Raw genomic sequence first — 26916 nt, 5'->3', positions numbered from 1 at the left:
GCGACGACCCGGGCCGTGAGGGCGTGGCTGACCTGGATAAAGGCTCGGCGGCGAGAGAAAGAGGTGATTTTGAAAGCTTGAATGGCTGACAGAGCTGACGGGGAGTGTTGGACGTGTTTGTTACATTTAGGGGAATCTTCAGGGCCTACAGATATTCGCAAGGAAATGTCAAAGGACTCTTGAGTCACGTGGTGCCCACGTGTCAACGGACCAAGATGAAATAAAAGTAAGGACTGCCTTATCCTGCCTTTTAAAATCTGACATTGTAGAATTGGGAAGCTGCCTTAAGGATACCATTTTCCATCTCTTTCACATCTGCTTCCCTGGCAGTTAGCGTGATCGCCATATTCTACGCAGTGACTACATTTATCCTTCTTGCTTCCCTAGCCGGCTTCCGCCAGTGTCCAAGATGGCGGTTGAGCAGCCTTCCCGGTCTTTCTGAGGTTAAGTGGTGTTTGACTTCTGAGCTAGTAGCGGGTGTGGCGGTGAGCATATGCCAGGGCTGCTGCGCTGGAATCATTCATGGACTGGAAAGAAGTTCTTCGCCGGCGGATAGCGACGTCCAGCAACGTTCCAAACAGTGAGTTTGGGAGGGGCGGCCCACTGAGATAGCCCGGCCCTAAACTCCTAGAGGTGGGGACAGAATGGGTGGAGCTGCAACTGGGAGTCGCGCTTTTCGTTTCTGTAAAAACTTGCCTGACAGAGAGCATGCCGAGTGGAAGGAATGTGGTTTAGAGATGCAGAGAGGTATGACCCATAGTTCTCTGGGAAAGGATTTGTGGGAATGAGAAGCACGTAGTTTTAACCTAAGACTTGTAAGGAATGAGAATCCTGGCTCCAACAATTCTTGGATCCTACCACAATCTAGAATCCATTGATACTCCCACCTTTTTACTATCATTTTTCATTTCCCTCCTTATCCATTTCAGATTGCATAATCCATTTTTCCTTGTCCTTTCCCCCTCCTTCACACTTGCTTGTTAACCAGCCTGGTTAAAACGGTCTTTCCTATTTCTCACCTTCACCAGGGCAGCTGAAAATGCCTGGAAAAAACTGGAACCATGGTGTATTTTGTCACTTTTAATTCATGTTCTTAATCTAAAGTAGGTGTTTCAGTCATTCCTTTACACTTCTGTATTTTCCTACACATTCGCTCTCCTAAACTCCAAAGTAGTTCTCATGTCCCAAACCTCCAGCCTTCCCATGTAGCCTACCTACTCCTTACTTTTAGGTGATGAACTTGTATACATAGATATTTAAGAAAGAAGAAGCAGTCGAAGAAGAACCTCACCTGTTCCCATTTACCATTTCTATCAGTCCCTTAACAACATAGTTGAAAACATGGAACTGGCCTTGGCTGGTGTGGCTCCGCGGATTGTGTGCTAGGCAGCAAACCAAAGGGTTGCCGGTTCCATTCCCAGCGAGCGTGCATGCTTGGATTTTGGACCAGGTCCCCAGTGGGGGGCACATGAGAGGCAATCACACATTGATGCTTCTCTCCCTCTCTTTCTCCCTCCCTTCCCTCTCTCTAAAAATAAATGAAAAATTTTTTTAAATGGGGGACTGCCTATGCTCCTTTTTGAGACTGTCCTTCCAGCCCAAAACTAGATCATGACCCCTTTTATTCACTAACTTCACTCTGGCCTTACCCCCTCTCTCATGCATCATCAAACTTTCTTTATCTACTGGATCACTTCCATCTGCTCTAACAAACATGTGTAATATCCCCTATCTTAAAAAAAAATCATTTGATGTCATATGCCCCTCCAGCTTTAGCTACATTTCTCTGCACCCTTTATAGGAAAACATCTTGAAAAAGTTACCTGTATTTGTGCTTTCTCCTTCCCTTCACCCTTAAAACTAATTCCATTGCATGTCTGTTATGTGCCAAGTACTTTTCCAGGCTTCAGCAGTAAACAAAACACAAAAACCCTCATTCTTGTACAACGTACACTTGTTGGAAGAGACAATAAGTAAATCATATAGGTGTGTACGACTTGTATTTAAGGTTCACTGGTGTGCTAGATTGAACTTTTGCCTACTCAAGGACAGGTCCCCTCTCTAGTGCATCATCAGTTTTTCCTTCTCAGTCATTCCCATCAGCTTATGAACATGATGATATTTCTTCCATCTTAAAGAGGCTCTTGTCTTAGCTTCCACATCCAGCTCTGTCTCATTTCTCTCTCCTCTTACACATACTTCCTTTTCTTGGTTTCTGAGAGACATGCTCTTAGTGTTCCTCCTGATCACCAGTCATCTCGTCTCGGCCTTTGCATTTTCTTCCTCTTCTTCCCAACAACAACATTGAAGTGACACAGGTTTGGGACTTAGAAAGTCCCAAGTAAACTATAAAAGTTGAAATGATAGAGGAAGAAGATTAACAGAAAAGAAGAAAAGGCCAGAAAATAGTGGAATCAACAGAGTGTGGCCTCACAAAAGCTGAGAAAAGGTCAGAATCATCAACAGTATCAAATTTAACAGAGAAACCAAGGATGGCTGCATCCATTAAACTAAGCCAGGGGATGGGGAGTACTAGAGGGTAAAGTGGGCCAAATATATGGGGACAGAGGATGATTTGACTTTGGGTGGTGGGCACACAGTATAATAATATACAGACCATATAGCACAGAAATGTACATGACACCTATATGATCTTCTTGACCAATGTCACCCCAATAAAATTTATTTAAAAAATTAAAATAAAATAAGCAGCTAGGTCACTGGTTGCCCTGGCAAGAACGGTTTTCATAGAGTGGAAAAGTAGAAGCAGAATTTCATGAAGAGGAGATGAGAGGTTAAGAAAGCAGAGATAATCAACATAGACTTTCAGTCGAAAAAAATGAACGAAAAAGGAAGGAGTTATGTGTGGCAATAGATAGAAAGGAAGGAGTTTTGGGGGTGATGGGTGAAGTCTCTGTGTATTTGTAAGGTTTAAAAAAAGCCAGTAGAGATGAAATTGAAGATACTGAAAGGGGGAAGGATACCTCTCTTCCTGAAACTGGCAGAAGAAAGTAAGGTAGAGATGTGATACCTTTCTGCTTTCCTCCTTCATTTAGATGTTTATGGGTATCCATGCCCAATGCTCTGCTTTTGATGAATTGGGAGAAATCGTCATTTATCGAGGGTGAACACAGAGGAGGTTTGAGGAATTTAGTGACAATTTGGAGCAGTCACTCACCAAGTGGAATAATCCAGAGAACATCAAGGGCAAATAAATTATGTACTGGTGTTTTGAAAAGCTGACATTAATTAGTAACCATGAAATAAATTTGTGGGACCAGAATTTTGCAGTTTTCCCCAACGATATTAAACATGGTAAAAAAAATAGATTATAAGATTGGTCCCAGGGTAAAAAATTTTAACATGGCACATGGGGCAGAAATGCAGGCATAAGAGGAGTTTAGGGGAAGAACTAACTACAGGCATTTTGAGAAGGAAATGAGACCAGGGAGAGGAAAATAAACCTTTGAGAAAATAGACAATAGAATTGAAGATCTTAGTGAGGCTGAAGTGGAGGTATTACAGCAGTGAGGTTTTGAATAACCAGGAGAAGAGAAAAATGATCTAAGAGTATATATATTAGAGTTTAAGATTTTAGAAGAGGAGCAGGTAAGATCTATGGTCTTGCCATGCAACTGAGTGACACAGTGGAGGTTAAAGCCTTCACAGTTGAGGGGTACCACATAAATGTCTGTTCTTCCATGATGATTGCAGGACTTTGAGGTAAAGAATGCTTTGCACCAGTCTTCAGTCAAGTGTGGAGGAATGAGCCGAATGACACAGCTGCATGCCAGCAGCACGTGGGTTGGAAGGTGGTGGTGTCCAGATATGTGAGCTTCAGATGAAAGGGTTTTGCATTAGGTAGAGACACAGTGATTAGGAGGCTGATTCCACAAGGTCAAGGGCTGTGCCTGTTTTCTCACCACTGTAGCACCAGTGTCTAGTACAGTGTTTAGTATGTAGTAGGTACTTAGTAAATAGATAGGATTGAATGAATTAAGAACCTGCTAGGTATCTATCTATAACAAAGGCAGTGACTTCAGGAAGAGAAAAGTACAGTGATTTAAAAAAAAGAAAAGTAGGCCCTAGCTGTGTAGCTTAGGTGGTTAGAGCATCGTCCCAATAAGCCAAGGCTGCAGGTTCAATAGGTTCAGTCCCTGGTCAGGGCACAGACAAGAAATCAACCAATGAATGCATCGGTAAGTGGGAAAACAAATTGATGTTTCTCTCTCTTTCCCTTCCTCCCTCTCTCTAAAATCAATGAAAAAAATGTAGAGGGCCAGCTGAGAGTGTTTGAACATGTAGAGGAGGCTTTTTCGGTGCATGGTAGTGATTCTTGGTATCAAAAAAGTTAATATAAATGTTTAGTGTCTAAGCACAACTATAAGGGCTTTTTTAAGGCTATTATTAGATTGTAGTAGATAGCTGACCTGAGAAAAGTACTGTTTGATTTTAAAAGTGCTTTTTCCCAGGTATAGGGATTAAGAAATACTGGTAGATGCAGAATAGATGGGGGTGCTAAGAACAGTATAGGAAATGGAGTAGCCAGAAGACTTATACGCACATGGACATAAAGTAAGAGGGGAGATTGTTTGAGGGAATGGGGGATACCAGGTGGAGGTGGGCAAAGGGTGATGAAATTGAAACAACTATAATAGCATAATCAATAAAATATGGTAATAAATAAATACATACAAGTGCTTTTTCCCCTTAATCTATTTTGTTACCAGGAAAAAAAAGTGAACAGGAATTAAAAGATGAAGAAATGGATTTATTTACCAAATACTATTCAGAATGGAAAGGAGGTAGAAGAAACACAAATGAATTCTATAAGACCATTCCCCGGTTTTATTATAGGGTAAGTGGTATATAAGCAAATGTCTTGCAGAGTTTATAAATAAAATGCCATTTTTAATGGGATAAGAATATTTTATAAGTAAATTGAAATTTATATCTAATAAAAAGCCTGAAAACATAATGCAATAGAATAACCACCACTACTAATAAAAATTAGAGAGAAAAGGCTATAACTCAAAAAGAATGGGGAAATTAACTTTGTGTTCTTATGTCAGTTTATATGAAAACTTAGGATTTTATCAGCTCCAAAATAGTAAGATCAACTAAAATGAAAGAAATACATAAATATAAGATATAACCTTCACCGAGTAGGGCTGGGGCTTAAACCCCTGTTGATCTTCATGTAGTCCTAGTTTAATTCTGTATTACTCTACGGTAATAGAATTGGAAGCAGTGCCCCAAGAACACAAAGTGAACTTGGGCTATAGAAGCTGTTAGCTCTTCTGGGCAGGGGTCAGGTCTTTTGGTCACTGATCTCTGTGCATCTCTTATTAAATGAACTTTATAAAGGGATGATGACTTGAAGCAAAATTGAGATACAAAAAAGTAATTTGAGGCAGCAGAATACACAGTTATTTTATGAGCCTAAACACATTTTACTTAATATTTAATCTAGTAGTCTAGAATTTAAGTGTAGAAATTAACTCGACACTGTATTTTTAGCTACCAGCTGAAGATGAAGTGTTATTACAGAAATTAAGAGAGGAATCCAGAGCAGTCTTTCTGCAGAGGAAGAGCAGAGAACTGTTAGATAATGAAGAATTACAGGTAAGAATGGAATAAAAGCTTGCTTGGGATGTTAGCCGTTTCTTGTTTGTACTACCAATACGTAGTCATACAAAACCTCAGGGCGCCTTAACGGAGAGGTGCCTGCACAATGGATGAAAGCACCAGCTCTGGAGAGACGGTTCCCACCAGAATCAGCTGCAGAGCTTGCGTGGGCCCATCTCCTAGGGTAGTTTTGTTTTTTAAAGTCCCTAGGTGATTCCAATGGGAAGCCAAAGTTGAGAGCCACTGAATTCACTACCGTAGGGTCAAATTGCAGGGGTTCAAATCCCAGCCTTGCTCTGTGATCTTGGGCAGTGGACTTAATGTTTCTGTGGTTCAGTTCTCATCTGTAAAGTAGGCATAATAGTAGATTATATAAATACGTACAAATATATGTATAGACTGAAGAGACACCACTTATGTCTATTTTTTATGATGTTATTAACCAAAAGGATAATAGGGGATGAGATTCATCTTAATCGTAACTGCTATCAGACTGTCATTGTAATGTAAATGACATACTTGACTACATTTTTTAATTTTGTTCTATTAATTGTAATATCTTCATTGCTGCATTTCTTCTAAGAACTTATGGTTTTTGCTGGACAAGCACCAGACACCACCTATGATTGGCGAGGAAGCAATGATTAATTATGAAAATTTTTTGAAGGTTGGTGAAAAAGCTGGACCAAAGTGCAAGTAAGAATAATATATTTAATAAAGGAATATGTTACATTAAGCATTTTAATATTTTATTTATTTTTAGAGAGAGGGGAAGGAAGGAAGGGAGGGTGAGAAACATACACATGTGTGCCTCCTGTATACACCCCCGACTGGGGACCAAACCCGCAACCCAGGCATGTGCCCTGACTGGGAATCGAACCTGCAGCCTTTTGCTTTGAGGGACAATGGCCAACCAAGTCGCACCAGTTAGGGCTACATTATTTTAGATGCCTCGAATAAATGTTAATGAAAATTTAAGTCAGTGGTATGAGAATTTGTGTCAATTTTCAGTTAATGAAGTTTAACAAAATTAGTAAAGAAAATTACATTGGTACAAAGTTGTTAAAGGAAGTATGATTTATAACACTACAGGACTTCATCCTTAAGACAATACAAATGCAAAGACATATGACAATATTTTTGAACTGTAGTTCTCACTGATTTCTTTCACCACTTTGGTTTTTACTTCTGAATTTATGCTGTTGTTTGCTAATTCATATAGAAGTCATTTTTATGTTATGTTGGCAGATTTTAATCTTTATTTCCTTTCTTTAGGCAATTTTTCACAGCAAAAGTCTTTGCTAAACTCCTTCATACAGATTCTTATGGAAGAATTTCCATCATGCAATTCTTTAATTATGTCATGAGAAAAGGTGATTTTATTTTCATTATGCTCCTCCTATCTGGGAATCAAGTGTTTTTTTTTTTTAATAACTAATTTTCTTTCTTTTTTTTAAAGATTTTATTTATCTATCTTTAGAGGGGAAGGGAAGGAGAGAAAGAGAGAGAAATTGCAATGCATGGTTGCCTCTCTTGTGTCCCCTGCTGGAAACTGGCCTGGATCTCAGACATGTGCCCTGACTGGGAATCACCACGATCATGTGGTTCACAGGCCTGCGCTCAATCCACTGAGCCACACCAGCCAGGGCCTCAAGTGGGTTTTGATCCATGCTTTTATAGTATCCCTTCCATTTGAAACAATTCTCTTCATAACTTTAAATAGCAGAGTTTCTTGTCTTTTGACCAAGATTTTTTTCCCTATTATGATTTTCTCCTGGAACTCATTAGAGCTGAGATTTTTTCCACCATAAATTTGATTTCATCATTATAGGAAAGAAACAAAACAAAACCTCACATATTCAAAAAATACTAGCTAACTAGATATATCAAAAGCCAAACTAAGACTTAATGTATGGTGATTTGAGATAATTTTAATTCACTAGCCATTTCATCTTGCCACTCTCTTATGGGTTAAGGTGTAAGTTCCGTAATGAACTGTGCAGGACCTGTGAAGTCCTGTGGGTACCATCTTTAACTAATATTTGGTTGTAGAAATTAACCTCAGTAGAATAAAAGCAGCTCATTGAAAACATAACATTACACTCACTGTCCCTATTTGGTGGAACACCAAGTTTAATAAGAACAATATCCTCAAGGACATCAACTTGATTGTCATTTTAGGCATGGTGGAATTGTTGATATTGCCATTAATTCTAAGGTATGTTTTGTTTCACATAGTTTTGGGATTAACAAGTAAAATGTGTGAGAATAAAGATGGTCATAGAGTTACTAGCTTGTCTCTCTAATCTAGTTCTTTATCTCCTTTTGTCCATATATTTGCTAAAGGGAGATCTTAATCTTATTTTCTTGTTTATTCTTAGTTTGGCTTCATCAGACAAGAATAGGACTGAGTTTATATGATGTTGCAGGACAAGGATACCTTCGGGAATCTGTAAGTATAATCTACTTTAATTACTACTATAGACATCAAAATGTTAACAGTAGTTATCACTGGGTGTTGGGATTACACATGATTTTTTGTTGTTTCTGTTTTTGTTTGTTTTTACAAATAATGTATTACTGAAAAACTTTTTATATATATAGACCACAAAAATTCCTGTAAAAGCTTTTTACAGGAGAAAAATAAGAAGAATGTAGTGTTTTAATAGGATTAAAATCATTGAAGAAACAGTGGAAAACTTGGTTATTCGTGAACGTTGTCAGTGATGACTGTTTTAAAATGTGAGAGCCAGGAAGATTTCTTCTTTTAGGAAATATAATAGAAAAAGAATGTGACTTTTCCTGCCTATAGGTTTGAGTTATGACATCAGTTACCAAGAGGCTGTTTATTTTCCATTAGGTATTAATGTATAAGGCCAAGTTATCAACAGAGAATCATAATCTCGTGATGCAAATGGCTATGCTTCTTGTAAGTGTAGGTATCTAAATTACATAGACATGCTTCTTTTCAGCTCAGGCTTTTCCCCCTAAATATAGAGTACTTTTTAGGGTTGTCAGGCAAAGGGGAAAGGTTCATAAATGTGAACCAAGTTAATTAATCACTTCAATAAATATATATAATATTTAAAGACATTCTTTGTTATAGTTTGTCTGTTATAATTTGTTGCAGTCTATTTTACCCACATTTATGTAGAGAGAATGTTAGATCATACTGAACATTTATACTTAAAAACCTTTTTAGGGCCCTGGCCAGTGTGGCTCAGTTGGTTGGAGCATTATCCGGTAAAATAGAGGGTCATGGGTTCTATTTCCAGTCAGGACACATGCCTAGGTTGCAGGTTAGGTGCCAGGTTGGGGCATGTACAAGAGGCAACTGATTGATATTTGTCTCTCATGTTGATGTTTCTCTCCTCTTTCTCCCTCCATTCTCCTTTCTCTAAAATTAATGAGCAGCCCTGGGTGGTATGGCTCAGTCAGCTGGAGCATCATCCAGTATATGGAAAGGTTGTGGGTTCCATTCGAAGTCAGGTCACATGCCTAGGTTTCAGGCTCAGTCCCTTGTTGGGGCAAGTGTGAGAGGCAACCAATGGATGTTTCTTCCTCATTGATATTTCTCTCCCTCTCCCACTCCCTTCTCCTCTCTCAAAAATCAATAAGCATGTCCTTGGATGAGGATTTAAAGAAAACTTTCTAGGGACATAGTACAATTCTTGAGCTTTAAGGTTCAGATCAACTTGACAGTAAAAGGTGCTTACTTATATCTGTTTCTCTCTAGCAAGGAAAACATACTAGCCACCTGTTGATACTTACTCAGATCACATACTGGAGTAGTTCTGTAGAAATCTTGTCAGTGGTTAGTTGGTTACAAGGCACACTTCCTTTTTTCTTGCCTCTTTCCATGAATGGAAACAAAAATTGAAAAAGGGATAAAGGGAGGGGAAAGGAAAGCAACAATATCTCTAGTTGTATTTAAAAGGGAGTAATTTTTGCCCTGACTAGTGTGACTCAGTGGGTTGGGCATCGTCCAGCAAACTTAAAGTTTGCTAGTTCAATTCCCAGTCAGGGCACATGTCTGGGTTGTGGGTTGCAGGCCAGGTCCCCAGTTAAGGGTGTGCAAAAGGCAACCAATGGGTTTCTCTCCCTCACTTCTTCCCCTCTCTCTAAAAAGAAATATACTTTTTTAAAAGGCGGGGGGAGTAATTTTTCTTCTTTTAAAGAAAAGAAATATGTCTCCTACCCTGGGCACTTTGCTATGTGAAACCAAACTGCATCTTCCTCATTTAAGACAGTGGTTTCCAGAGCCAACATCTGTAATCTGAGTAGCATAGGCAAACTTTCATACACTTACTAAATTGTAAGCACTTACCAAAATATTTGTGCCAAGTACTATTCTAAGCCTTACTCATATGGAGCTTTTTTCTAGCAGATTGAGGAAGCAGACAATAAATTATAAGCAAGATAATTTCAAATAATGACACATTCTACAAAGAAAAAATAGAGACTGGGAAAGAGTATGACTAAGGTTGGGGGACTATTTTAGATAAGATGAAAGGGCTGCTTCTTTGCAGTAGTGAGTGAATTTTAGCTGTGGTGAAGGATTAAGAAAATGCAATAAAGGAGGGACAGCAAGGTCAGTGTCCCCAAGGCAAAGTTAAAGGTGGCCTGTTCTAGGAACAGCAGGAAGTCAGTGTGAACAGAGCATACGAGCAATAGAGTTAGGGTGACAGGAGATGAACTTGGAGAAGTAGGCCAGGACCACATATAGGGCCTTTTAGGACCATGGTAAAGAGTTGGGTATCCCACTGACACTAATGGGATGCCCTTAGAAATTTTAAACTGAATCTGTAAGAATATGATGTACATGTGAAAAGATCGCTGTGGGTGTTGTATGGAGAACGGGTTGTAAGGATAGAGTGAACGGAGGAGTAGCCAGGCAACAGCAGTAGTCCAGGTGAGGGACCGTCGCACCCAGACCAGTGTGATGGCTGTAGGAAAAGCCAATAATGGATTAATTTAGTATGTATCTTGGACACACACACACACACACACACACCTCAAAATTTGTTACTGGATTAGACATTGGGGGTAAGGAATAGGATCCTTAGTGAAGGAAATGTAGGAACCAAAGATGAGTTTAAAAATTTTGTTTTGAATGACTGTTAGAATAGGGAGAAATGGGTGAGGATTAGGGTTGGGGGTGTAAGAGTCCCATTTCAGACACACCAAGTCTGAGATGCCATTCGTTCTACAACTTAAAATTACAAACTATCTACGATAAAGTAGAAAAATTATACTTTACAATGGCTAAAGCAAAAGTAACAAAATTATTACAGTAAGGATAAAAAACTATGAGAGATTTTAAATGTAGGATCTTGGAATAGGAAAGCCTTTCTAAATATGATGAAAGTCAGTATAAACAACAATAAATTCAACTTAATTTTAAAAAATCCATAGACTTGGTGAAGATATAAATAAATAAATAAAATCCGTAGGCTATAATAAATAAAACTAACAGAAAACAAATTGAGAATGCCTGAAACTTGGTCATAGAAAAATAGCCAATTAATTATCAATGTATAAAAAAGCTCCTAGACATCAGAAGAAAATGACTCCTAAACCAAAGCAAAACTGGGCAAAAGAGTGTATTTTGAAGAAAGCAAAATACAAATACTTCTTAATCACAAGAAAAAATCAACTTCACATAATAAGAAAAATGTCAAATAGATCTATATTAAAATGCTGCTTTTCATATATGGGATTGACACACTCAAAAAGTTTATAATGCTTTAAATGAATGAATATAAAATAGGCTACGGTTTCCCAAATTTTTTCATTTCATGATACCCTTATTGCCTCAGTAGCTTTTTAAAAAATTATATTTTATTGATTATGCTATTACAGTTGTCCTGATTTTTCTCCCTTTGCCTCATTCTACCCACTACTCACTTAGACAGTCGCTCCACCATTGTTCCTGTCCATGGGTCATGTGTATAATTTCTTTGGCTACTATCTTTCCTATACTGTACTTTACATCCTCATGGCTATTCTATAACTACCTATCCGTACTTTTTAATCCCCTCACCTCTTCATCCATTCCCCCACAACCCTCTCCCACCAGGCAACTACCGTAATGCTCTCTGTATCCATGATTCTGTCTCTGTTCTTGTTTGCTTACTTTGTTTTTTAGATTCAATTGTTGATAGATTTGTATTTTTTTGCCGTTTTGTTGTTCATAGTTTTGATCTTCTTTTTCTTAAATGAGTCCCTTTAACATTTCATATAGTAATGGTTTTGTGATGATGAAACCTTTCTTTTTTCTTGTCTGGGAAGCTCTTATCTGCCCTTCGATTGCTTTGCTGAATAGAGCAATCTTGGCTGTAGGTCCCTGCTTTTCATGACTTTGAATATTTCTTGCCAATCCCTTCTAAGTTGCTTTTGAGAAATCAGCTGACAATCATATGGGAACTCCCCTGTAGGTAACTAACTAATTTTCTCTTGCTGCTTTTAAGATTCTCTCTTGATCTTTAACCTTTGGCATTTCCATTATGATGTGTCTTGGAGTGGTCCTCTTTGCATCTGACTTTTCGGGGTCTCTGTGCATCCTGGACTTGTGTGTCTATTTCCTTCACCAAATTAGGAAAGTTTTCTTTTATTATTTTTTTTCAAATAGATTTCCAATTTCTTACTCTTTCTCTTCTTGTTCTTGCATCCCTATGATATACACATTGGAACATTTGAAGCTGTCCCAGGGGCTGCTTATACTATCCTCTTTTTTTTTTTTTTTTTTGATTCGTTCTTCTGCTTGTCCTGAATGGTTATTTTTTTCTTTCTTATGTTCCAAATCATTGATTTGAATCTTGGCTTCATCCACTCTATGGTTGTTTTCCTGTAAATTGTTCTTTATTTCACTTAGTGTATCCTTCATTTTTGATTGGATCTTTTTTATGTTGTTGAGGTCCTCATTGAGCATCCTTATAACCAGTGTTTTGAACTCTGCATCTGATAAATTTATCTCCATTTTGTTTAGTTCTCTTTCTGCAATTTTGATCTGTTCTTTCATTTGGGCCATGTTTCTTTATCTCCTCATTTTGGCAGCCTCCCTGTTTGTTTTTATGTATCAGGTAGAGCTGCGTTAACTCTGTGTCTTGGTAGTGTGGCCTAATGTAGCATGTGTCCTGTAGGGTCCGGTGGCCCAGCCTCCTCTGTCACCCAAGCTGGGTACTTTAGGTACACCCTTTGTGTGTACTGAGTACACCCTCTTGAGTTGAGCCTTGGTTGCCATTGGCAGATCAATGGGAGGGATTTACCCAGGCCAGTCAGCTGCAAAGATTGGCCATGACCACTGACCACCAATCTGCACCCTCTGTGGAGGATCAGCTGTGCAGGGGGCATGTGGTGGTGCTCCCGTGTGGTCTGTAGCTGTCCCCTGGTTGTGCAGGCCCTGGTGTTAACCTGTGTAACCATTCTGTGGATGTGGTTTAATTCCATAAATGCCAGACTTCCATTCAACTCAATTTCTGGTAGTTTTGAGTGATGATGGTTCTACATTTTAGTTGTAATTTTGAAGTTGTTGTGTGATGGGGTAAACAGTGTCTGCCTAAGCTGTGATCTTGACTGGAAGTTCTCTCAGTAGTTTTTGAATAGTGCCTCTAGGCCAAAGAAATACTTAAGTTCCATTTATTAACCAGTGAGGTCCAAACAATTTAATGAAAGTATTCATTAAATTTATTCCATTAGCCATTTGAAAAAATAAAACACTTAAGTTAAAAAATATATTTTCATGGAGTGTGTATGCCTAGGGGCACTGTACGGTGACTGACCCTGGGAACTAGATTGCACAGTCATCCTCGATTCCTCTTTCACACTTACTTTTCTTGTGGCACTTGCTTTATTATAGCAACCACCAAGAACCTGGCTTTGCTAAGACTGATGTCATCAAAAGGAATGTATATTTTAAACTACAGTGAAAATGTGAACTGCCTTGAGCCGAAGCTCATGCAGTGTCTGATAGATGTTATGTTTTCCACAAAAATTTGAAATATCCTGCTGCAGCCTTATGTAGCACTCCTGGGGCACGATCTGGGAACTGTTAATATAGCCCTCACATTGCTGGTGAGAGTGTAATAAAATGGATGTGGCCTTTATGTGGAGGTGGGCAGTTTGCCAGCATCTATCAAATTATAAATGTGCATATATTTTGATCCAGCAATTTCACTTACGGGAACTATATCCTATTATTCTTCCATATTTATGAATGAAAATTTTGCTTAGCAACTATAGTACTGTTTTAGTGTTGCAAAAGATTAGGAACAACCTAAAGGTTCACCAATAGAAGACTAAATAGATTATGGTACATATGAAACAATACATAGCTATTAAAAAAAAATAGAAGCTCATTGAGAGCCAATGTGGAATGACTGCAAAGTAGAATGTTAAGTGATAAAGGCAAGATACAGAAGAATGTGCATGGTGTGCTGCTATACTCTGTATAAAAGAGGAAGGGGAAATACACATATGTATATATAGGCTTGTGTGTGTATCAGAAGCTGAGAATGTAAGTTATGTCTGGGGAGAGCAAACATGTAAGAGAGACTTTTCAATGAAAACTTTTTCATATCTTTTGAATTGGGAACTATGCAGAATGCATCACCTATTAAAATATTTTAATATTTAAATAAGTAAATTAGTAGATGTGAAAGACAACATATGATCTCACCTATAAGAGGAACCTAATGAACAAAACTAACTAGCAAAAAAAGAACCAGAGGCATGGAAACAAGGAAAGGACAACTGACAGTGACCAAGGGGAAGGAGGAGGAGGGCAAGGGTGGGAAGAAGGGGAAGGGACTAGACAAATAACATGTATGAATGACCCATGGACACGGACAAGAGGGTGGGGATCGACTGTGGGAGGGGGAGGTGGGCTCGGACAGAGGAGGGCAAAGGGGGAAAATCTGAGACACTGAAATAGAATAACAGTAAAATATTTAATTACAAAATGAAGTAAATTAGTAGAAATAAATTTAATATAAAAGTTTCACCATTAAGCTAGTTATGAATTTATTATGTCATTAATATATTAATATTGAATATTTTGGGGCTGAAATTGTATTGCAATATCTAATGAAACAAGATCAAACATTTAACACTTTAAAGTTTTGTTTTCTTTCAGGATTTAGAAAACTACATATTGGAACTTATCCCTACTTTGCCACAATTAGATGGACTGGAAAAATCTTTTTATTCCTTTTACGTTTGTACAGCTGTTAGGAAATTCTTCTTCTTTTTAGACCCTCTACGAACAGGTAAAAGAAAATCTTATCTTAGATATTATAAAGATAGTATTACTTTTAAATCTCAGTAACTAAAGTCTTGAAATGTCATTTTTTAAATTTTCCTAACATGTCACTGCCATTAATATATAAAGATCTTTTATGATTTACTTGCACCAGCTGGCACCGGCTGGTGACAGTGGGCCTGTCTCCAGACCTGACGGTTTCTTAATCTCTAGAATGAAGTGCGGACTGGGTGTGGCTCTTTCCAGTGCTAAGAAGCCAGTTACTCTGATATAAGTTGCTATCCTGATATGTAATATATTTAAGAGTTACGCTTTTTGATGAAATAAATCAACTGGGAGAGTAGAAACATTTAGCCATAATGTAGTTTTCTTTTTCTTACTTTATCCTATATGAGGATCAGATTAATAAATTTGGCCGTGTTAACAGTAAATTTTATCAACAGTTCTAACCTACTGAGACTGAAATACATATAACTGGGGCAGAGGAAGGGATAGTCATTAAGGCCCACATCGAAGTCCTTGAGGATCTTGTCCTTGAAAATCTGGCTATGAGTCTATCACAGTGTGTCGTAGCTGACAATCTTTTTTTTTTTTTTTTAAACACTTCCATTATAGGCACATCTTTTCCCTTCAAACCTAACAAAATAATAATAGCTAACAGTTTCGACTGTTACATACCAAGTACTATGCTAAGCATTATACATTGATTCTTTCTCATTTCCTTCCCATAACCTCATATGGAAGGTATTACTTTCATCCACATTTTATGTGTGAAGTGGCATTTATATTCCAGTCTATCTACTTTTAACCATGCCTCTGTATTGCTTCCTATTCCAAAACCTTGCAAAGAAAAATGGAGATAGTCTCCTTGTTTGATTATTAGCTACATCATTTTCATCTCCAGAAAATACTCAACACAACTTTTTGGAGAATCTGATATCAGTGTATTTTGGGAAAGAATTTACCAATTGGATTTATGTAGTTGGGGGGGGGTATATAGGTAGCCATGTGAGGTAGAAACTGTTAAATATTCCCCCCCACCCTTTTCATAACAATATATAATAAAGATGTTGGAACATAAGAACTAAGAAGCATTAAAATGTCAATTGTGTGACTGTTCCTGTAAAATAATACTGTATAAAATTGAGTGGCTCGTTTTTAAAACGAATTAAGTAACTGTATTTTTTGTTCTTTAAAGGGAAGATAAAAATTCAAGATATTTTAGCATGCAGCTTCCTAGATGATCTATTAGAGGTAAACATGTTTTTAAAATTACTTTGAGATTACATCATTTGACAGTTCATATCCTCTAACTGTCTGTGTGTTCATTTAGCTAAGGGATGAGGAACTGTCCAAGGAGAGTCAAGAAACAAACTGGTTTTCTGCTCCTTCTGCCCTCAGGGTGTATGGTAGGTCACTGTGATAATGCCAACATCTGAATTACCCATTCCTGAGTTAACTGGTACTCAAAGGACATTTTTATACATAGGCTAATTTACCTCAACATTCCCAGTATTCTAACTACCTTAAGATTTAGTATTCTAGATTACTAAAGTACTAAAATTTAGTTGTTTTTTAAATACCAATGTTTTAAATTTTTGTAACTTTTTAAAGTTATTACACTTACTTTTTAGTAGAACATACAGAATGTAACTTGACCCTTTTTGATTCAGAAGCATTACGAACATCAACCGTGGTCTTCCACTGTGTTAAAGTGCTGCCCTTAGGGTCCACAGAGGGAGGGTTCTAGGGCCTGGTTTTCGATTTTCTTAAATTTCATTAGTCTGTTACATTATTCTGTTGAGTGGTCTTGACTTATTTTGGCATTCTTGACCTCTGCTTTCAAATGCCAGCAGTTCAGTAATTTTTTTGACCTCTCCCAGCACCTAATTTAGAATCCTAGGACGTTCTAAAAGGTTGCATACTGAAAACAAACAATGATGTAAGGAAAAGAGCCCAAATTCCGTGGCCTTCATGATGGGTTTTCTTTGACTGGTTCTGGTGTAACAGTTGTTCTGATTCAGATCGCAGAGATAGATGACATTAGGGCACTGCCCCTAGTGTAACATAATTTGAAAATCAAAATGTTAACCAGTAAAAATAATTTTTTGTTAGTGATTATTCTTTTGTATTTAACTAGAATTTTATTTGGTCACATGTGTCTTTTTATCATCTTTCTTCTCAAGGCCAGTATTTGAATCTTGATAAGGATCACAATGGCATGCTCAGTAAAGAAGAGCTCTCGCGCTATGGGACAGCGACCATGACCAACGTCTTCTTAGACCGTGTGTTCCAGGAGTGTCTCACTTACGATGGAGAGATGGTAGTGTTTAAATCTGACAAACTTTAAAAATTTGCGTTCCCATAATTCTCAAAAGCCTTTTTCTTGATGTGATACAGCATTTTTAAAAAGATGTTATTTCTTTATCTTTAGAGGGGAAGGAGAGAGGGAGAGAAATATCAATGGATGCTTGCCTCCTCTCTGTCCCCTGCTGGGAACTGGCCTGCAACCCAGGCATGTGCCCTGACTGGGAATTGAACCACTATATTCTGGTTCACAGGCCCACACTCAATCCACTGAGCTATGCCAGCCAGGGCATGATACAGCATTTTTTAATACCAGTGTGTAATGGTATCTTAAAATGTGTGAAATGATCAAAGTATTTGAGATTTGGAAACTTTAATCTTAAGATAAATTTGCTTTACAACATGGATTGCCTTATGGATTCAGGGCAAATAGAAAATTTTAATATTTTGTTTATTTCATTGTCAGTGTACCTATTGTAAAGGACTGTGAACTAGGTAAAATAAAAATCTGAAAAATTGGTAAATCCTATTGACTGTTTTCATATACATGGTTCATCCATTAAATACATTACCAGGTCAGACATAGTACCACATGTGCCATGATTTATTTTTTAATCCTCACTTGAGGATATGCTTATTGATTTCAGACGGGGGTGGAGTGGTGCAGGGAGAGAGAGAAATACATAGATGTGAGAGAGAAACCAATCGGTTGCTTGCCACATCCCAACTGTGATCGAATCTGCAACCTAAATTTGTGCCCTGACCGGGAATCCAACCCACAGCCTTTTGGTGTATGGGATGATGCTTCAACTGAGCCACCGGCCAGGGCCGTATATGCTGCAGTTTCAGTCTAAGAGTCAGGTTGTGTTACTCTCCATAAGTGGCTATATAGTAGCTAAAAAGATTGACTGACATGTACCTGTTGCAAAATACTGGAGAATAAAATTATAATGGTATTTTAAAATTACGATTCTTGCTATTAAAAGCACATGTTAAGGATGTGATAAATTTTTCAAACCAATAATGCTTAAAAAATGGTCATATGTCAGAAGAGAACTGGGGTTCTAGGTTTTATCACTTAGCTTTAATGGCAGTTTTCTAGATAACACCATTGTTAGCCAACTGCAAAGGAAAAGGGCAGGGTTGGGGAGAAAGCATAGAAACTGGTTTGTGGTTCCCACAGCTGTCCACAGTTGACCCTGAGGAGCTTTACTAATAATGACTTCTGGTGAATCAAGAAAATCAGAAGCTACAACTACGCTTGGAGTTGGAGTATGACGAGGCTACTACATCTCTCTAGCTCTTTATACTGAAATTTATGCAAAAAGGAATTCTTTATATTTGCCTAAAAAAATCTTTTCCAAGAATATAAACTTCTAAGTGAGACTCTCCCAAGTATTTTAGTTCTTTTCACTTATACAGAAATAGTAATCTATGACTAGATTTAAAACTTTAAACAGTATATCAAAAAAGCTATTTAAATATTCTGTCCTATTCATTCCAGGTCATTTTTTTCCCCCAAAATGACCACACTGAAATGATGATACAAATTTCCTGGCAGTGTACAACAGCTTAGTCACTGTCCTATCTACTTTAAAAGCATGATAAAAGAAAACTATGGTTTAACACAAAGACTCCTATGTCCCAAAAACTGTCCTGTATAGATTAACTGCCACACAGAATTCCTAGAAAACAACATTAAGTATATGAATGGATTTGGCATATTTTAAAAAATTGTCACCTTTAATTGCAAAATTAGTTTCAAATTATTAGATACTCACTTGAAAAGCTAATTCCAAATATGGCCTCTGAAGAACACTTTCTTTTTTATAGGACTACAAGACCTACCTGGATTTTGTTCTTGCATTAGAAAACAGAAAAGAACCTGCAGCTCTGCAGTATATTTTCAAATTGCTTGATATTGAGAACAAGGGATATCTGAATGTCTTTTCCCTTAATTACTTCTTTAGGGTAAGTTTCATTGGTATAAATGAGTCATTGTTCCTTAACATATGTTACACTGTTTGGTTTAAATTACCTACTCAGTGACAATTTTATCTAACTTTTGATGTCTAAACTTAACAGAAGGGTTTACGTAACAGATTTTAGAAGGATAGCGAGTCTGTTTTTAGTTGTTTTTTTTAAAAATATAAACGGGCTAAATCAGTGCTGATTTAATTAGATGTAAAATACTTAAAAACTGTTAAATATGTCAGGAGCTATACTAGCCAATGGAGATACAAACATGCATGAGAAATTCTGTGCTGAGTGATCCAAAAACTAATGTGTAAAATCCTACAGAAGCTTTCGTTAAACAGGAGTTTTGTAGACTTGGGTAGTTGTAGATTGTTTTCATTGCTGTGCTATTAAAAAAAATTTAAAAACTGGCTAGGATTGTGTGCTCCATTTCAGTGTGAAACAGATTTGATTTTTTGCCTTAGTTGGCTTCGGAGAACATGAGGAGCTCTGAAATGCAATTTGATTGTGTTTTATAAGCATCCAGATTCAGCAGGTATAAGAGAAGGAATATCTGGCCTTTTAAGACAAATCATTCTTCAATTTGAGTGGTAACTTTTCTACTTGATGGAGTATTTTTGTACAGTAGTTTTCTACTCCATCATCACATTTCTATAGCTAGTTCTTAGAAGACCATGTGATTTCTATATAGTTAAGATCAAAGTAGGGAAAACAAGTTTTTTTTTAAACAAAAATAACATTTTCACATCTTTGGCATAAATCATTTTTTCCACAGAGACATTTTCTTTCCCATTTAAAACCTTTTTGGTGCTTTTAAAATAATTTCATCTCATTTCTGAGTTTCATAGTATTTTTTTCATAACTTCATGTTAAATTTCCTAAAAGGCTTTCCAGCGTGATCTTCTAAGTAGTGATGACTGCAAATATTAGGATGAATGACAATCTCAGTATTAGGATGCATTTTTTAACAAGTAGGTTTCAATCAGTGGCTAATCTGAAAAGATAATACCAACTGATCATAGGGATGGCCCCACTTTAGGCACATCTGTTAAATGAAAATTCCATTTTAGGGAAACAGTAAATATATCTTTTGGTGATTAAACACTCTTCTTTTTCATAAAGATTTCTTTATAGTTATCTTCTCCTTTTAGAATGTTAAATTTCATTAAATACATTGAAAGTATTCAGTACATTTACACTTGGTGGTATGAGCTAAGGAAAAGAGGTACTGAGCCCTGCACTCCTGGGCTGTTCCTGGAGCCTTTGTACATCAGTATGCCAGTGATAACGCTGGGCCTGGATGGTGCGCTGTGGATCGTACCACCCGGGTCTGCTTCACGCTGATTCTCATCCACTGCAGTTTCCCTGTGCACACTCTGGTATCACTGGTGCCACATAGAGTAGGCACTGGGGATGTATTTAGTTGACTATTTATCAAGAATTTCTTTTTTACTTTATTTTTTAATCTTTACCCAACAATATATTTATTGATGAGAGAGAGATAGAAACATCAATTAGTTGCCTCCTGTACACATTCCAACCAGGATCGAACCCATAACCTAGGTATGTGCCCTGACTGGAGACTGAACCCACAACCTTTTGGTGTACAGGGTGTTCCAACCAATTGAGCCACCTGGCCAGGGCACCAAGAATTTTAAGCTTCACATTTTCCAGTGAATGACTATCACCCAAAACATTTACTTGTCAAACTGAATCACACACAGTACGGGTGACCCTTGAACAACACATTTTTGAACTGTGTGTATCCAGTTATGTGCAGATGTTTAAAATAAATATATTGAAAAAGTTTCTGGAGATTTCATTACTATGAAGCAGTCACATCAATTACACTTAGGCTACCATGAAGCAATTGTATTGCTACTAATTCACTCTCCATACATGAATTATCCATACCTGAAAATAAGTATGAGTTTCTCTTTCACATTTTTTTATTTCTGGTATCTCACGTAAATAATACGTATAGCATCTACAGTGTTTTGTATCATGCGGGACAATACTAATGTAGGTACTGACACACTTGTAAGATTCATCTTATGAACAGATGACAAACTTATGGTACTGATCAATACAATACAGTATTGTAAATGTATTTTCTCTTCCTTGTGACTTTCTTAACATTTTTCTTTTCTCTAGCTTAAAGAATATGGCATACATTTAGTACATACACAAAATATGTGTTAATCTACTGTTTGTTATTGTTAAGGCTTCTGGTCAACAGCAGGCTTTCAGTAGTTAAGATTTTAGGGAGTGAAAAGCTATTCTGATTTTCGACTGTGTGGGGGTCAGTGCCCTGCAGCAATCAAGGGTCAAATGTACTTTCTTCAGTATTTCTTTTGTTGAAGTTTGTAAAAGACAAGAGTTCAAGGGAGATTTACCTCCATTTTTTTTCTGTCTAGCCTAGGAGATGGTAAAAGTAAGGTAGGAGGGGAGTGTTAAAAGAAGGGTGAAGGAAGGAACAGCATTCCTGGGTAATGGGAAAAGGTCATAATAATCGCTAGACCACGTTAAAGGCTCATCTAAGGTTTGAGAACATTCCTATGTAGTAGCAATAAGCTGTAGTCTTGCTTACTTCCTTTCTGAAGCTCTCTAGATAAGGTGTGGGTCTAGAAAGATTGATGGTTACACTGATCCAGAGTTTAGGTTTTGCTGAGTAGATGTGATAAGCAAGGTCAAGGGTTTGAGAATATTGGCAGGAGTGGTTGAAACAGTGAGATCTGTGGTCTAGTAGAAAGCGAAACTAGAAAGAGGCCACGGGACAGGAGTGGGGGTTGTTGTGTATTTTATTTTTTATTTACAGATTTATTTCTGCTAAATGCAGGCCATACAGGAACTAATGAAAATCCATGGACAAGATCCTGTTTCATTTCAAGATGTCAAGGTTACTTTATCCTTTAATTTATATAACACCAGATAACCATTTGTATTAAGTGAAATTTTATATAAAAACAACTTATGACCTATAAAGTACTGAACCAAATCAAGTATTTGCTGTTATTTGTTCCAAAGATATTTAAGTCACTAGAAACTAAGGCCACGTTTTGACTATAATGATTTTTGTAGTTTGATTTTAGCATTTTCACTCTTGTGTTCTCATTGAAATCATGCCTTCATTTTTATTGAAAATTAAGGGAATCAATATGGCTTGCATCCTTTGGCAAACCATTCCAACATAAACTGAGTCTTTAACTTGGAAACTATTTAGGTCCGGGCACATGTTTATTCTGCTACTTCAAAGGGTTTGTTTGCTTTGGTATTATTTAAAGAGACATCAATCCTACAATATGAAAAGTACCACTATTGAAACACATGTTGCTACTTAGAACTTCAGTATTGAGACTTTCCCCTGCAGTGAGTATCCAGCATCAATTCAGGTTCAAGTTGAGTAATGTAATAAAATATCTCATTGAATTTTAACAAGTATAAGAAAAAGAGCTATTTGGTTTAATATAAATGAGATCAGTTTTAAACTATAACAGGCAGTTTAAGAACTAGTTTAAATGGCCACCAACCTAGAAAAGGAAGTTTCACAAACATATAAAAGTTCATACATTTTATTTACCTGAATTGTTCTAATCTTTTAAAAATGCAATTTTCCTCCTTTAATGATACTAAATACTGAGTTTTACTACAAAAGCTTAGAAAACATGTACTAATTCTTTGTAAATATTCATACAGTACATTTCATAACATAGAAGTATTTCCATCTGTTCAGTAAGTTTTAGCACCATTTCATGTCATTCCAGATGACTAATTCTTTAATACCAACCCCCATCCCCATCCTAGGTCCAGAGTAAAAGGCTGACATCAATATTAGAAATAATCTTTGTCATAGTCTTGGCTCTGAAGCATTTAAGTTTTTACTTTGAGCTGAGTTTGCATTTAAATTAAATGAAGGCTTTGCTTTACCACCAACAAAAGAAAAGTAGTTAACATGCATTAGACAGTTTAGCTATTAGCTATGTAGCTTGTGTTAGCTCAGTCTCTGAGCCTGTTTATTCCTCAGTGAGGGATAGTTATCACCTACGTGAGGGACCTTCCATACAATTCTGTGATTGTACATAAAGGAAACTACCTATCTGTTGAATGGAAAAGAAAAAACTGGAATAAAAATTTTACATAAGCTTAAGTGCTGAATTTTAGGTCACTGTGTGATAGAAATTAAGTGAATCATATATCAGATTTCACTGTGATTTTTTTTCTGTTGCAGGATGAAATCTTTGACATGGTAAAACCAAAGGATCCTTTGAGAATCTCTCTTCAGGACTTAATCAACAGTAATCAAGGAGACACAGTCACCACCATTCTGATCGATCTGAATGGCTTCTGGACTTATGAGAACAGGGAAGCCCTTGTTGCAAATGACAATGAAAATTCTGCAGACCTTGATGATACATGATCTCTCAAAGACTAGACTATATTCATTAAGATAAATGCTGTATGTAAAACCTTTGAATCCGAATCCTTAGAAATGGTTTAAATAAAATACTTCACATGCCTATAGAACACAGCAAATGTTCTCATTATTGGAATTAATAGTTTGGGAACAATAGTATCAAATTAGGAAGCAGTAAATTCTCATTCCACTTAGCTCAAATAAATAAGGCAAGTATGATCTGGTGAAGGCAGAAGAGGTCCACTTAAATCTGTGTAACCTTTAGGAATAAAGGAAGTTTTCAGGGAATGTTTCTGACATTGGTCATTAAGAACTTGAATATCTGTCCCTGGCTGGTATGGCTCAGTGGATTGGGTGCCAGCCTGCAAAGCAAAGGGCCACTGGTTCAAATCCCAGGCAGGGCCCATTCTGGGCTGGGTGTCCAGTGGGGGGTGTGTGAGAGACAACCACTCATTGATGTTTCCATCCTTCTCTTTCCCCTCCCCTACCCTCTGAAAATAAATGAATAAAATCTTAAAAAAAAAAATTGAATATCTGATAGTTTAAACTATGTGGTAATTTAACCTTGAGTATTCTACTGAAGTATTATGTATATCAGAGATTACAGGCTTTCCCATTCATTTCTGGGAAGTGTTTAGATATGGTAAAAAAAAAAAAAGTTAATATTTTACTTTAATTAAAATCGGTATAAAAAATTTGTCTAGATTTATTAACCAGTACCAGGGTTAATTCCGTTTGTCAAGGATTGTCATTAGAGAATTGAACTCACTGTAAAGGGTCTCAGTTACACTATGTTTAGTTTGTAAGATAAGAAAGATCAGAAGAGGCTAGAATATCATGAACTATGACCCAGAGAGAACAGTAAATATTAAAAGGGATGAAAGTAAGAAAAACTGAAGGAAGCTTGAAAATAAGACAAAACCATTTAATGCATTTATGGGAAATGTTTTAGTTTGCATAAATAAAAATATAAAAATTTAAGGCACAGTGTATAACCATATAAACATTACAGACTAGCCACTGTTGGACAAGAATGTAAAATTCAAGAAACACAAAACATGTAGTGGAAGTCATTATCTTCTGCTATAATTAGAAAGTTTCTAGTTTTCAGGTTACGATGTTTTAAAGCTACTGGTAAACTATAATTTACGGTGCCATTAATTATATAATCTGATGATTAGTCCCTGAAACACTAAACTGTGCAGTTTACACCCATGACTAATAAGATTACCATCGCATGCCATGAACCACTACTAATCCATGTAACCACAGATTCTTAATGAAGAATTATCTTTCATAAATTCTTCAAATTTCAGTTAAAAAACTGAACTTCGTGGCTAGATGTTCATGTTCATTGAGAACAGAGTTCCATAATAGGCCCGGTGTATGTGTGTTGTTTCTCTGTATTTTATGTAGATATATTTGAGATGGGAAGTTTAATGCTGTTTAGATGGCTATCAATAACCATTAATTTCTAAAGGCTCTTTCAGTTTGTGAATAGTCTTTTAATAGCAATATCTGAACTATGCTACATACTCTTCCTTACCCACATTTAGTTACAAATCAAAATCATACAGACATAAGATTCTGAACACATATTTAAGAATACTTTCAAAATTAATTTCATACTATATTTTTGTAAGTTTGGCTAACAGCACAGTGGATAGACAGATGGCCCACATGGGCCAGGCAAACTGTCCACTTTACTGTTGTTACTTTGAAGAGGTAAATGACAACTACCTTCATTATGTTACCACTGCACCTTGTACAGTATTTAACTGAGCCCCTGATGGGTTAACTCTTCATCTGCCTCCCAATCCCAGCCCCTCCCTGTAAGTACCTGGCCCATAGGAGGCACTAAGGGCTCAATGAGTGACATAACCGGGACGCCATGTGGATAATCATTAGGTATTGCCACTTGAAAACAAATACATTAATAAATTCATTCAATAACTTAGTATTTTAACATTATGTTCAAAGATACTTATTTAATAACTACTAAAAAGTTTAAATAACCTACATAAAAAAAAGGAACCTATTTTAAGATTTGGTGTTAAAAACTCAATCATCTTTCCATAAAATAAAGATATTCAAGAAAATAAAATTCTAAGTGCTTTTATCTTGCTCCTTTTATTACAAACTCAGTGAATCATCCTTAGTATGAAATTGGTGGCTAGATATATAAATGTAAGAATAACAATGAAAAGATCTAGGGGAAAAAAATCCTCTGAAATTAGGAACATCAGCTTCAATTAGCCTTAATCAGCAACTTACCAATTTTTTTTCACAAATACAAGTAACAGACAATCATGATAATTTAACTCTTCTTAATTGCAGTTAGGGGTCTGAAATGTCCTTTACTTTTTTATAAATATCGTTTTAAAACCAAAACACTAATTAGACACACAGTAAAAGCACAGTACAAACATCCAAATTTCAGATCTGACTTTTGCTAGACAAAGCCGAAGGATAAAGAAACATTATCCCCTTTCCAGGTAATAATTTAAAGTATAAATAACTATATTAAGTATTACTGAATAATGTCAAAGTTCCTGATAAGAAAACCACCTTAGGGTTCGAAGTTTGAAAGTCACTGCATTCTATGGTGGGACAGAGACTGGATTTTGTTTGCTTTCTGCAATTACTTCACAATCTCCCTCCATTTCAAAATTGAGATTCACAAATGAATTGGATACCACTGTTTCTGGCTGATCTGTCTGAACAGTGGAATCAGCCTGCATCTTCTTCTGTTGGTATTGTCTTTCTGCTTCTTCAGACATCCTGTTTTCTTCCTCCTCCTCCTCCTCCTAAAAAGAGGCAACATCAAGAATCACTGAAATGTAAGTGTCCAAATGAAATAGTATTTGTTCTCCCAGTCCTTTATAATGTGTGTGTGTGGGTGTGTGTTTTAACCAAAACAGTATCATGTCCAATTCACTTTGGACTAATTAAGATATACTTCCTTTTTCACAAATTTAAATGAAAACTATTGTATGACATTTTAAGAAACGTGGTATTAAACTGGTTTTAAAACACAGTACAGCACTGCTTAGCTTAGATGAGAACTGAACTAATTTTGACAGGAGCAATATCTTTTCAGATTAATTTAACCTAAAAAATTAGCTAATACTATATCACTTCAATTATAGGGATCAGCCTATTCATGGTAACAGGGTGGTCTATTCACTAAATGATATAGCATAGTCTATGTCCCTATAAGCAAGCACCTGGATACAGATAAGGCAGTCTCTGTCCTCAAAAGTTTACAATCTAAGAAGTTAAGATGTAAAAACAGCATTAAGACAGAAAGGAATAAGGACTCCAGAGATTT

At 36.7% G+C, this 26916-nt stretch overlaps 2 protein-coding genes across 3 annotated transcripts in view; one reads left to right on the top strand and one right to left on the bottom strand.

Annotated features, from left to right (window-relative positions):
* The first annotated feature begins 18 nt into the window (after window positions 1–18).
* On the top strand, window positions 19–23588 carry PPP2R3C (protein phosphatase 2 regulatory subunit B''gamma). The gene is made up of 14 exons (XM_037136063.2): window positions 19–226; window positions 388–580; window positions 4731–4858; window positions 5521–5625; window positions 6212–6324; window positions 6904–7001; window positions 8010–8080; window positions 14762–14894; window positions 16086–16141; window positions 16221–16296; window positions 17074–17210; window positions 19028–19165; window positions 22011–22070; window positions 23400–23588. The coding sequence occupies exons 2-14, from the start codon at window positions 523–525 to the stop codon at window positions 23586–23588; spliced, it is 1362 nt and encodes a 453-aa protein (XP_036991958.1). The 5' UTR covers window positions 19–226; window positions 388–522.
* The window catches only part of LOC119042353 (signal recognition particle 54 kDa protein), an 80291-nt gene continuing 76216 nt past the window's right edge, over window positions 22842–26916 (bottom strand). For both annotated transcript variants that reach the window (XM_037136069.2, XM_037136070.2), the window contains one exon: window positions 22842–26392. In XM_037136069.2, the coding sequence (XP_036991964.1) occupies window positions 26186–26392 (207 nt within the window). In that variant the 3' untranslated portion in view covers window positions 22842–26185. The remainder of the gene's footprint in view (window positions 26393–26916) is intronic.

This window comes from Artibeus jamaicensis, unplaced genomic scaffold (assembly GCF_021234435.1).
Source record: "Artibeus jamaicensis isolate MK-2021 breed Jamaican fruit bat unplaced genomic scaffold, CSHL_Jam_final contig_760, whole genome shotgun sequence".
Lineage (NCBI taxonomy): Eukaryota > Metazoa > Chordata > Mammalia > Chiroptera > Phyllostomidae > Artibeus > Artibeus jamaicensis.
The sequence above is the reverse complement of the archived record's forward strand: the minus strand, read 5'-3'. Positions and strand labels throughout refer to the sequence as shown.